This window comes from Zeus faber, assembly GCF_960531495.2.
Source record: "Zeus faber genome assembly, chromosome: 15".
Lineage (NCBI taxonomy): Eukaryota > Metazoa > Chordata > Actinopteri > Zeiformes > Zeidae > Zeus > Zeus faber.
In genome coordinates, this window is record NC_137194.1 from 11,415,343 (window position 1) to 11,429,027 (window position 13,685).

At 43.0% G+C, this 13,685-nt stretch overlaps 1 protein-coding gene across 1 annotated transcript in view; it reads left to right on the forward strand.

Annotated features, from left to right (window-relative positions):
* Positions 1-3,606: 3,606 nt before the first annotated feature.
* wnk3 (WNK lysine deficient protein kinase 3) overlaps positions 3,607-13,685 on the forward strand; it is a gene marked incomplete at both ends in the record, with an annotated part of 35,531 nt that continues 25,452 nt past the window's right edge. Inside the window, one exon of the mRNA XM_080014608.1 lies at positions 3,607-4,329. Within this exon, the coding sequence (XP_079870734.1) occupies positions 3,607-4,329 (723 nt within the window). The remainder of the gene's footprint in view (positions 4,330-13,685) is intronic.

The window sequence follows — 13,685 nt, forward strand, 5'->3', positions numbered from 1 at the left end:
TGACATAGGCGCTCCTCTTGCTGCCGCAGCACTATTTCTGTCGGTTAATTTTTCTTTTTTATTTCATTTTCATTTTAGGTGTTTTCTAAGGTGTGCAACATGCCTTTGGAGGCCTCCACTATCATTATGCCTCTTATAGGATGATTTCTTTATGAGCATCTGCCTGAGACTTTGGAATGTAACTGGACTGGAAGTGTTGTCTGCTCCAGACCACACCCCTAACAGCAGGTCTGACATCAACCTATTGTGCCTTTAATTTTACTGACAGCTATTGGCATTGTCTGTCACATTCCCTCGGTTTTAGTCAAGACATTGAGCATGCTTGACTTGAGTCCTAAACAAATTAGAAAAGAGATAAAGGCTGCTGTGTGGTGTTTTACATGCGTTTCGCTCATTAGAACCGCAGAAAATCCACGGAGTTTGTGCTGTGACTTTTATTGAGTCAGTCAGGCACTGTTGAGCACATTTCAGTGTCAAGATAGACTGAACTTGTGAGATTGATTCAGCATACCTCCCCCAGTGTCCAGCAGTGCTCCACAAAGGGAAGTGATGACAGCGTCTCTAATGAAGTAACAAGGATAGTTATGTGGCTCCACCAATATCATTTATCACCATTATGCTCACGCACAAAACCAGATTTCCTCAGCTCAGCGAGCATTAAAACTTTCTTCCAGTAAGATCAACTGCTTGATTGGAAATGGCAACATTAGATTGTATTTCTGTTGGATGTGTTGTCAATCATATATATGCTCCTGAGTGAGTTCTTGCAGTTTGTTGTGGTCTGGTGGGCTTCTCTTGTGTAGCCAGGAGGATCCCTGGCTGTCAGGAGGAAGGAGAGATTCAAAACACAGGGACAAATGGAGAGTGATGAAGAAGAGGTGAAGATAAACATGTCACTGGAGGGACACACACATGCGCACACACACACACACACACACACACACACACACACACACACACACACACACAGTAACCAACATTAGTGGAGGGGCAGCATTGTAGGGAGTAAGGGGGTCAGTGGATACTTTCTTCGATCAATTCACTGTGTCCTAGAATTTGGGTAATACCAGCATAATGGCTGACTCAGTACACAGTGAGTGTTACTGTTGGTGAAGGCCAGTTGATGATGATAATTACAGTGACAAATGTATACTAGCCCTTTGTTGCAGATCTGTGGTATTCACTCCAGTCTACACTCCAGTCTGCATACCATCTATGAATTATTCACACTGAGTTGGTCCATATTGCATCATCCATATTTTATCATCACATATTCCTAACTACAGCATCTATTCCCTAATGGAGCCATTTGAACATGACCTGAGTGGCAACACGTTCATTATTTGACCAAGTCATTGACTAAGTGTTCTAAGTGTAACATTCAACAAGAAGAGCGAACTACACCATGAAGGCCCTTCTGGTTAAACCTTTTCAGCCCAGGGTATCCCAAACATTTCTATGGCAACTCCCCCTTGGCAGACTAACTCTGGATGAGGACCCCCTACACACACACACACACACACACACACACACACACACACACACACACACACACAGACACACACACACACACACACAGACACACACACACTCTTCACCAAAATGTTATGTGTTTAGAATAAACCACGTAAACCTTGCTGATAAAAATCTCACAACATTTTGCTGTGGAGCCCCATCAATTAATTCAAGGAGCTATAGAGGGCCACGGACCCCAGTTTGGGAACCCCAGGTTTAGCTCATAACAGAGAAAGAGCTTTTGTTTGGTTTTGACTAGCAGATTAAACTGTGTATTTACCATATATGGAACTACTAAGGCTTCTAGCGCTTTGTACCCAGAGTGAATTAACACTGGCCAATTAATAACCTCTGAGTTCTCCTTTGGCACCATCCTTAGAAAAAGGACATTTTTGGATATTTACCCCTCCTTGGGTTTTACTCTGTACCCGATTACTGTAAACGTTCCTGAGTCTAAAAAGGAGAAATAATAATATGAGATTAGGGCTGTACCCGACTCTGAATTCGAGAAAAAAGTCGAATCGGACTCAGCAGTTCAATGTGAATATTCGACTATTTTGCGGGGACGGGTTGGCTCAGTTCTTCCTAAAGGCGAGATAGGTGGCTGCCTAGGGCACCGTTCCAGGGGGGGAGGGAGCGTTTGGGGCGCATTTTGTCTCCCTCTCAGACGGTACCGATGACGCACACCCTAGCAATGTGCGCCCTGCAGAAAGTAATCTTAACGAGGCTACGAGCTGTGCCCTGTTCCTGCGTGCCCCTACACTGTTTTGAGTTGTTTTATTCGGAGGAGGACACGGTGGAGAGCTGTGTTCCCATCCATGTCTGGACGCAGGCGATTCACACACATATAAAAATATATTTATGATTCCCCTTATTTATAAGTCCTCATTGAAATGTTATCCCTGTGCATTTTCTAAGTGTCTATCTGTTTTAATGCTGTTATTGTAATGCACACTCAATGGGGAAAAAGCACCCAAAAAAAACAATGACTGCTTGACTTGAAGAATCTCAGTTGGCTGACGGGTTTCCAACTGATGATTAGACTCGTCGACTTTCAGGGGGCAGTCCTTCATCAGATTTAATATATGAACTAATATGAGAAAAAAAATTGACTCTGAAATGTTATGTGGGTGAGGTGTCATTCAAGAGTTCCACCATTCTGCCACCCAGGTGGATAAATTATTTAAATACATTTGTAAATCCATTATTCAATCTACGGGTTGTAAATGCTTCTTATCAAATAGACCCAATGGAACCCATAAGTTAGCAAGAGTGCTTATGGTGTGTTAGAATAAATGTGCAGAAAAACTGATTTCAAAGTCTCTGAGATGCATAGAAAGAAAGCTATTTTTGGAAGTCGACTGTCACCGAGCTCTCATGACAGTTTTTGAAGGAGTCAAGAAGGGATGTCACATTTTTCTTTTGTTGATGGTTCTTTTTGAGGCGGCAAGGTATCCCAGACCCCCCTGACTTTCCGAGACGAGCGCAGCGCATCAAACACGGAGCTCCTCCTCTTTGCATTCCCTTTTGAATGAAATGAATACGACAACATGACTATGTTCCCTGCCAGCTCACTGAATATGTATTTGTTCTTTGTTTTCCTTGCAGGGTTTACCTGAAGATATTCATCCGACGATTTTAAAGAGGACGACTTGGACAGGAGTTCTGCAAACATAATAGAGATTTGGAGGACACTTTTTTTTTTTGTATAGTCTTTGTTTTTATGTATGTGAGAGTTGGATGAGGTTTTATTTTGGTGAATGTTAAGTTAAAGTGGGGTAGGAGCACGTTGGAGATGGCTAGAAGGAAAATGAGGACACAAATTATTCTCGGTCAACTTTAGTCCCTGCGTCTCTGTTTCTTCAAAGAATCCAAAAACATCGGGACGAGAGGGGGGGAAGAAATAGAGAGGGGGAGGTTTGCCAAATTGATAGGGGAAGTCTCTGAATCACCTGCCGCTCTGGAAGAACAGATTGAAAGAGTAGAAGGGGTGTGAAGGTCACCACAGGAACAGAGAGAGACGGAGACTGAAAGAGGAACGGAGGTGCGGAGGAGGCGGCGGCGGCGGGGGTGGATTGGGAAAGGTTTCCCATGGCGACCGACCCAGGAGAGCCCACCGGGACCGAGGACGCCTCTGAGAAACCTGATGGACAGAGGGAGGAGGAGACGGAGTGGGCCAACGGGACCGTCCGAGAGAGGGAGAGGACGCACAGCACCCCCTCGGATTTCCCCTCCTCCCAGACCCAGGAGAGGAGAGCGGCGGGAGGCGAGGACAGAGGCACAGGAGCAGGGGGAGGGGGCGGAAGGGAGGGCGAGGAGGGCTCGGTCAGGCCCACATCGTTCTCCAACCCCTCTTCTCCGGTGGCTCAAGGCCCCGGCAGGCTGAGAAGGGAGAAGCGCTTCTTTAGGAAGAGTGTGGAGATATGTGAGGAGGAGGATGAGGTAGAGGAGCCCCCTGGGGCGCCCCACAGTGCCCCCCATCTGGAGTTGCGCTCCTCAGACTCAGTTTTCACTGGCGTCGTCCAGCAACAGGCCGCCACCTTGGCCTGCGCCGCCCTGGGCCACGACCCGTCCGGCCCCACCACCGCTCAAGAGTCTGGCAAGGATGCCCCTTCCTCCACCCCCACTCAAAAGGGCAAGGAGAGGGAGCGCGAGCAGGAGGAAGAGGGAGAGAGAGAGATGAAGGCTGTGGCAACATCTACTGGAGGCCGGTTCCTTAAGTTTGACATTGAATTGGGTAGAGGAGCCTTCAAAACTGTGTACAAAGGCCTGGACACGGAGACTTGGGTGGAGGTGGCTTGGTGTGAACTTCAGGTGAGAATAACTTTACTTGTTTTCATTATTCTATTAATTGTACACTAACTACCATATTAGATAAGATCACACCTGGATTGTTTCTGGTGATTTGGAGTAGCTTGTAGTCTACGTGTAAATTAGGGATGGACTAATACCTATCTAAAAATCTAATACCAAGAGCTATATCAAACGTGTCAGATATTAAAAATAAGTGACTTTGACTTACTGCTTTTTTTTTGACACATTGACACACGTTCTAATGACACCAAACTATCAGTAAAACTTACATCAAAGGTGATGAACTGGATCTAAAACACACAATTCAGAGTCTGTCAATATTGAAAAAGGATGCATTGGCCCATCCCAAATAAACTGCTGTACCTCTATGAGAAGAAAGCTCAGCGCGAACAAATGACATGTCTTTCAATTGGAGTGCTGGGGAAATCTATAATCCCAGTGTTGTTGTTCTCAAGTGAATAGCATCAGGCGCGTCCCAGGGGCTCTCCTTCCTGGGAGATTCTCATCTTGTCTGCTTTCCCTTCGTATGGTGAGACTGTGGTTGAGCAGGAACTGGGGCGAAAAGGACGAGCGACTGTTGAGTGACACTACAGAGTGGGCATGTAGGCTTTTATTGGACTGTTATGAATAATAAAGTCATGAGCTGTCAGAGCTTCTCTTTGTTGCGGCTAGTTAGAAAATCCAGAATGACATTCTCAAAATTAAATTATAAATATCCTAATATGTTAAGATTTCCCAGTTTGATTTCCCTGCCTCTAAAGACCATTTTGAATTGTGTTGCCTCTTAAAATTGCTCCCAATCACACACTGTTTAAAACGGCCAACTGTCGCTTGAATGACAATCAGGTGGCCATTTTACATCAAGACTTATATGAGACAAGACAAGACTTATCAAGACTAATATGAAGTCAACATCCTGCTTTTATGTAAGAGTTCTGGAACTTGAAGCTATGCATGCATACAGCTATGAATATACTGTGTTCTGTTGGCATTTGCCAATTTAGTACTTCCAAAAAGGTGTACAGCATGTAAGGTGGTTCAGTAAAGGATGGACTTGGCGTAGACATTGACACCTGAACCACCGAATCAGCAAAAGAGTAGTAACTTGATGAGAAAAGCTGTAGTTAACACGAAGAACAGCTTTTCAAGTTAACTGCTCGGTTTTTTGCTGATGTAACAACAAGCATTTCTGTGGGGAACACCATTCTGCCCCGGGTTGACACTTTGGTGGGAGTAAAACATGTGCTCAATAAAGGTTTTCTGCCAGAACACAGTTGAACTCTCGACATAGTCAGGGTCATTTTTTGCAATGGGAAACATTGTTAGACAGCATGAGCTCAGCATGTAGTGGGAGATGCACTTGAGGCAGTGAGAAGAACACGTCTCTTTGACTCCTGGCCCCACAACACAGAATAGTGTGGTGGCGAGTGGGCCCATTTGGCTGCTGGCTTTGTGAGAGAAAAGTCAGTCATGTGTTTGGTTTGAAGCTAATTCCAAAACAAGAGCCTTAACTAATCCTTCAGTTTAAGGCTGTTGGTATTGGGCTAATAATAAGCTGCAACCGTACCCTCCAACACCTTTTCTGATCGCTTTCCAACATGTAGTCAATCAGTCTCACATTGGCAGTTTTGTTCTGCCTAATTGCCCCTAATGCAGCTGTAGCCCCCCCTGCTTATTCTCCAAACAGAGACAAAGGCATCTAACAACCATGCCGACTTGCTGGAGTTGGCGCTTGTACATTTGATACTTTCTATAATAGTATAACACTTATATTGATAATAAGACATAATACATTTTTCAGTGTCCTATGGAAAGTGGGACACTGCTTTTGCATAACTAGTGCATACCCGTTCAAAATGTAAGACTTTCTAAGACATTTGAAAGACCGGTTTAACAAAATGGCAATGATTCAGTCCATAGCCATACAAAGCCATACAAAAAAACAATAACATATGCTTGGGAGAACAATTTCACATCCGTATTTACAATAAAATAAAATACCTCAATGGTACAACTAGGTAAATAAACCTAAGTGCAAGTTTCAAATGGAGAAAGACACATTTGAAGCTATTTCATTGCAATCCATCACTGTACGCTGATTGCAGTTTTAAAGTGGTTTCATAAAATTAGGCTACTTGTCAGACTTGTAATGAGGGTCAACTCCTTTAAATATCTCATTTAAACCCCCAAAGTTTTTTTTATAGCGGGGGGGATCTATCTTTACACACACACACACACACACACACACACACACACACACACACACACACACACACACACACTACATGTTTATACAGTAAGTGAGGAAGTTTGTGCTTGTAGCACATTTTAAAACTCATTGTTACAAAGTTCTTCCAAAAACGTATGTAAATGTCTATATAGTGTGCATATAACAGACCAATGGGGAGAAGCTTGGTCAGAAAAAAGCACCTGAACATCCCCAGCATGGAAATAGACATTAGCCAACATAGCTGACTGGAAATGGAAAAACATGCTGGTTCAGCTGACTTCAGAAAAATGAGGTATATATGAACAGGGTTCCACTGTCAATCTATATTTATTTGTGTATGTGTGTGTGTGTGTGTGTGTGTGTCTGTCTGTGTGGCTGTCTGTCTGTCTGGCTGGCTATCTAGTTCTCTAGCTATCTGTGTACCGAGCCAGAAGAGAATTTCAAGTACAACCAAAATTCAAGATGATATCTTGTCTTAAAATATTGATATTACATTCTAAAGTATATATCGCCCCAGCTCTGTATCTTACTACATTTCAGAGTCAAGAAGAGGGGAAGAGATTCGGGCACATTCAGCAAAGGCGTAGATGTGTTAAAAAAAAAAAAAAAAGAACAGCAGTGAAAGACTGAGTGGGGAGATGGAGTGTGAGAGAGGTGAGAGACGGAGCAGGCAATGGTAGTACGAGGGAGACGGCAACAGTGTGAGAGAACGATGAGCCAAACAGGATTAACATGGCAGCCCTCCCAGAGAGCGACCGTGTGGCTAAGGCTAAGTTGCCACACGCAGGCGGGCAGACACACGCACATGCACACACATGAATGCATAATGCACACAAACGCACACCCTGTGGCCTAATCAAATGCTTACAGATGGATTCATTGGCATGGCAATATTCTAATAACCACACAGGCTATGTGACCTGTGCCATTTCCACCAATTGATGTTGAATCTCATTGTCCAGCCAATGCACTACGTTGGGAGATGATGATCATTTCAGCACTGTATTGCTATTTATTATTGTGTTAAATGTATTAGTTACTCTTCTGAATAATACCCTAAGTGAGAATCTTTAATGACACACTGTTGAATGTATCTTCACTGAGTGAGTACAATGAAAAACATCAATATTTACAGCCATTTAATTTGCAGAGCCAAAATAATATATAATACTATGTAGGGTTTGCGCTGGTCATAATGATAGAAATTAATTGATAACAGAAATGAGGGTCTACATGCATTAAAAAGTCAGAAATTTGATACTTTTAGGATATTCCATTGATGGCTTACAATAAAAAAATGAAATGTTAATGTATTATAAATAAAGGGGACCTTGGAGATATTTCCAGTCTCAAACTAATAAAAGGTCAAATATATTCAAACCTTGAATGCATTTAGGTTCCCTCTTTCATGACTGAAAAGTAGTACAAAAGTGCAAAAATTGGTATTAAATGTAGCTCGAAACAACAATGTAAAGGTCTTAAACAGAATTTCATGATACATGCACATTACATTACATTCCTTACTTTCAGGGAAGAATGTAGCATAGAGACATGCTGTTCATATGAGATACTTTACAGATTATAACGACCATGTATTGAAGCTGGTCTCTTAATTGGCAGGACGATGCCTCCTGTGTCGACGTCCCATCATCCTTTAATACTGTATATGTCATAAAGCTATGGAATGACTGTCACAAATATATATATTCAGATGCCTATCTATAATAAGGCACTGGAGAAATGCCCAATACAAAACTCAAGATACCAAGAGGAATGCGCTCAGGCACCAGTGGACGGCAGTAGAGTAAGTTTATTACAGTCAGGGATGCACAAAACTCGCTTTCCAGTGAAGGTCGCTTCATGTCAACGCTGACCCATTTTAGCATTTTTTTGTAATTTTTACCGTCCGAGAGAATGACCCCTATCCGCGATCAATGAACTACTGGACCGGTTCTCTGCTATTATCTTAGAACTAAGACGAGGACACGGCTCTAGGTTGAAAGCTGTCCAAAGTGACGCTGCGTTTACGGGCTCTGGAAACTGTAATGTGCGTCGGAAGTGATGCATTCATTGGAACTTGGTGAAGGTCCGAAGTATATTTCAGACCTTTTTTCACCATACGTGTGTACATCCGTGTTGTGCATTTTGGTTATAACTAGACAGAATGAAACGAAAAGTAACTGGAATGATATTGTGTACTTATAAAACGAATTCAAATAAAAACACACAGGAAATATCTTTAGATTTAGTTTTTTTTTTCTAGTAAATTTGGTCATATTTGTCAACATAATAGCCGTTACAATACAATTACCAGTTCTTTGTCGACAGACGGTGTTAATAATGAGCATGGTTCAGACCTCTTCTGGTGGAGAGCTACTTTCAAATGTAGTTATGTCAAGTCACACTTTATTTATACAGCGCATTTCATACCAGGGAAACACAATGCGCTTTACAAAGTAATACAATAAAAAATGTAAAGATGCAAAATTAGAATCTATTGTTGTCAACAATGACGGGACAAACAGGACTGTTGAGATTCTTATTGTCTGTGTGGTGAGGGTGTAGGAGAGAGACAGGCTAAGTGTAATCGGGCCAAGTGTGACCAGAGGAGTTAGTGCTATTACAGCTCTTGTCGGTCTTGACTTGTGTTTCTTCCCCTGTGAAGATTGAAATTCTGTAAAGTATCAGATAAAACACGAACTACAAAGAATTTTGTTCAGTTACTATAATAAAGCTTTGAAACATTCTATCATGTCACATTTTCATTGTTAAGCTGATGTTTAACGGTATAGCATCTTAATTAATCAAAATATAAGGTTACTGAAAATGGCAACCATATTCTCAGTTTCGGCAAGCAAAAGCTGATGCCTTTTGAAAGTTAGAAAAAGTTAGTGTTGAGCCCTGCACTTTAGATCTACATTATCTATCTGTACATTTTGGTCAAGTCTAATACTGTTTATTTCAGTAATGGATTGGATCGGTGCTCGGGCCAATTCTTAAAGTTTTGTGAAAAATCGATATTGGTCCATCCCAAAAGCAATCAATAGAAGAGGATAGTTAATTATTTGGACACTGCGTGTAATATTGACAGGAGATGTGACATGAACATACCACAAATAACAACCCTTGGAGTGCGTAACAAACTTCCAGTTTCAAATGATTGATTTGGTTGCGTTATCCAGCCTTGTGGATGATCTTTCCCTGTAATGTGTGACGTTGTTGCTTCAAATCATCTACCCTCTCACTTGCTGTGCCCACAGAGAGAGGGGTAGCCTCTGCCATGGGCAATGAGCTGTCCTAATGCAGCCTGAATGAGTGGGTGATACAAGTTCAGAGGGCTGGAGGCCATCATCCCTCTTTCCTCACCTTTCTTGGGAATTTCTAAAAGGGCAGAGTTAAATGTCCTTCAAACTCTCCCTCCATTGAGTAATAGTTCTAACCTTTTATCACCCTAATACCCTCAACAGTGTTTGCATCTGTAATGAGTATTTATGTGAGTTTTTTATGTTGTTGTCAGTGTGGTCCTGTGTTTGTATATTTGCAGGCAGGTAGACGCATAACGGATGTGTCGAATGTGAATGAATCCAGACTGTGTGGCTGGTATGTGCGTTTGTCTCAGTACTCTGCACACATATGCAACTGTATGCATCTCTTTCCACCTCCCTCCCTCTCCCCTCCCTCCCACCGTGCCTCTTTGTCTGTGAGGGTGAGTATACAAAGTGATCCAGGGAGTTAATTACAGTGGGTGCCTGTCAGTCCGGAACAAAAACCCTGCACAGACAGCACAACTCGGGCGGCAGAAACCTGACTGGTTCAACCCAGTACTCCCAGACCGGTCCAGCTCGGCTCAGTCTAGCGCGGCCTGACTCGCAGGGCATGCTGACAAAACAACAGCCAACAGCACAGCCAGGCCAAGGGAGGAGGGTGAGGGGTGTCTGAATAGAGTTGCCCAAGTCCAGTGTAACTGAAGTGACCTTACCCAAACCAAAGGAATCAAAACTGGCTCAGACCAATGGCAGTGCGATAGCTGCACTGAGGACTGCATGTCATATTACCATCTTGGAGATGTGATTTAATGTTTCTTTTTGGAAACAGACAGAGCCTCGCTTTTGGATTCCTAGGTATTTATGTCTGCAGTAAGCAGCTGTCATAAAAGTATCGCAGCTTCACATTTATTGCCAGATTTTCTATTTAGACAGGGTGGCACTTTTAAAAGGGCCTTGGAGAACAGCAGCTGTGATGACACGTGATATTAGCACAAGAGGTAGAGTACTGTTGTGGAGACCCTCTGTTAGGTTACAGCCATTTTCAAGCTTTGCAGCATCGGTGTTATGTGCTAAATATGTGTGCATTGGATTGTATTACAAGTAGCTTCAGAATAGGAGTTGGATGTCTGATTTGATGACAAAACACCTGTCACGTTAGGCCAGATGAATTCAAGATTGGGAGCGGTGATGAAAATGAGTAGAGGCAAAGTTGAATAGAACACAAAATAATGGATTAGACTAGGATAGAATCAATAGCATCATATTAAGCAGATGCACGTCTATGAGCAGCAGTATTTGATGAGTGTCCTGAGGCCATTATCCTCCCATTGCAACTTGCAATTTGTTTACTAACTGGGCATAATCGATCAATTGTGAGTTAACTGCAAAGCCAAGGCTACTGGTGTGTCGTGGATTATATTTAAATTTATTTGAAAAGTAAGTGTGGAAATTGTTGGGGTCTTTAAAATGATTAAAAGTTAAGGCTCCAGGCTCTCAGTTGTGTGTAGTGACTGTTGAAGGCTATGACCCCAACGTACAGTATACGCACCACACCTTGTTATGTTGTTCGTATTCAGCAGATGTCTCCGGTGAGATGAACACCACAAGGCTTTTCAAAATCCTTTTTTTTTAATTTTTTTTTAAATCAAATGCAGCACAAGTGTTTAATTTTGATTTTAATTAAGTATTGATCACAAATGCCTCCACAGCCCAGAAGACGTGCTTCATCTCAGCCCATAACATCCCTCATCTGGTCACATGGACATAATGGTGATGACGTTACACTCACCGCACACCAGGATACATTTTCAAACAGTCAGGGAGGGATGTCTGAATGGCCAGAGAGACTGTCCTTTAACTGGATGACCCATTTCCCAGCCATCCAAGTGTTCTTGAGCGAGTCATTATACCTGCTCTAGGGTTGCTGTTTGGATGGCTGAACCCGTGCTTTGATCTCGCTGTAAAGAGAGGCGACGATCAAAAAACATTTTCTCTCGAGAGTTCAGTGACGCATGCGATTACCGTCACGTTTAAAGCGGAATTGACTCAGTTCACCCATGTAGAGTGGCTTGAAAACCAATTATCCGGTTTGTTACTGCGTTTTCACGTTGCCTATGGACAGGCAATTTGTGAGTGTATTTTTTCATAAACCACCTTGGTTTAGTGTGTTTGGAATAGTGTTTTAATCCAGGGTGGGAGCCTGACCTTTCCAAGCAGTCCATCGTGTTAGTCTGGTCTGTTGTAGATTACTGTAATCTAATCCCCACTAGCAGCCACATCACAGTCCCAAACACTAAAAGGTTTACTCTACACCGGAGGGCCTCACGCAGGCTAGGTCATGCATGTACACAGTCCAACTGCACCCAAAATAACTGTTGTCCGCCATACCCGATTGGACGAGTCTGGCAGTATTGATCTCATCCCCATGAAAACAACAGCACTCCGACCTGCTCCCCTCTCCGGACAATAATATCTGATAAATGGAAACAGGACAAGGGAGTCTTGTTTTTGTGTGGGCAACACGATCTCCATGTTTGCCGGACAGGGCTGTGATATGAGGATGCACGTGTCTCGTGCTCCTCACTCCCAGCTTCACTCCCTCCCCCCCAAACGTGTCCGAGGCCATATCTGGTTCATTTCCCCTGGTGTTTTATGGGCCTACTTAACCCGCAGCCCGACCTTCTGCTCTGCCAGGTGTCTGATCCAAAATGGTCTCGTGCTGAAGAGCCGAGCTGACCTGAGTGCAGGCCTTAGTCTGTTCAATGACTCACAGCAGCCAAGTAGTTGCCAGGTATACATACTGTATGTTGTTGTGTGTGTGGGTGGGGGGGGACTGTCAATATTGCTAAGCCCTATCTCATACTATGTTGTCCCTTTAAGAGATGCATTGTTCACAGCCAGGGCTACTATTCGGATGGTTGCCTAAAAAGGCTGAGCTCATGTGGCAAAATCAACTGATATTTACTGTTACTATTAATTTGATAGTGGCACCTCATTGCAAGGTGATTGGTTCCAGACAGCAAGTTGCGCTGTTAAATCAAAGTAGGCAAATTGACCAGAGAGAATGTGGAAGGGAGTGACGACACCCACAGCTTGGTCACAAAGGGTCTCTTTCATGGTTTCAAGGCCCTCCCACCTTTCTCTCCCCCCGGTCTCTTTGTGACTGTCGCCTTCTCCTTCCCAATTATCTGATGGTGAGGAGTCAGTCCTGACCGGGTTCTGTTGCATGTGTTGTTGTTTCGACCCGACCTGCTTAAGAGACTGCTAATGGCCAATGCTGGGTTAGGGTTAGGGTCGAAGTTGGTAAAAGGCCCAGAGTAAAAAGCGAGTGCTAAAACCATGCTGTAAAAATCTGTATTTCTGTAAAAAAAAAAAAAAAGAACTTAAATAAATATAATAAAGTAAATATAATAAAAACTCAACTTTCAACTTACCCTTTCTTTGCTACCCTATGAAAATAATCTTACCTTCAAACATTTCATATTACTCAATCTCAAACATAAAAAATACATTTTTTATTTTCAACATTTGGTTTGTATCCTTTTTTGGGGAAGTCAGTTTAAAAAGGTTAAACTACAGGCCCAAAGAGCCTCCCTCGAGAGTCGGTAGGTCATTGGACGCCTCCGTGCTTATCCACCAGAGACTATTGAGGGTTAGGGCCTTACCCAGTAAAGTACAACACTCGAGCCAGAAATGCAGAGACAAACTTAATGTTACTCAATGGCTTAATCTGCTGATAGATCACATTACAACAAACAGCATCCGACCAAAGCCAGGATAACACGTTTACAAGACCTGGGTACAAACTTTTGCCCTTGCCTTCCAAGCTACCAAAATTGACACACATACGCATAAGTAGC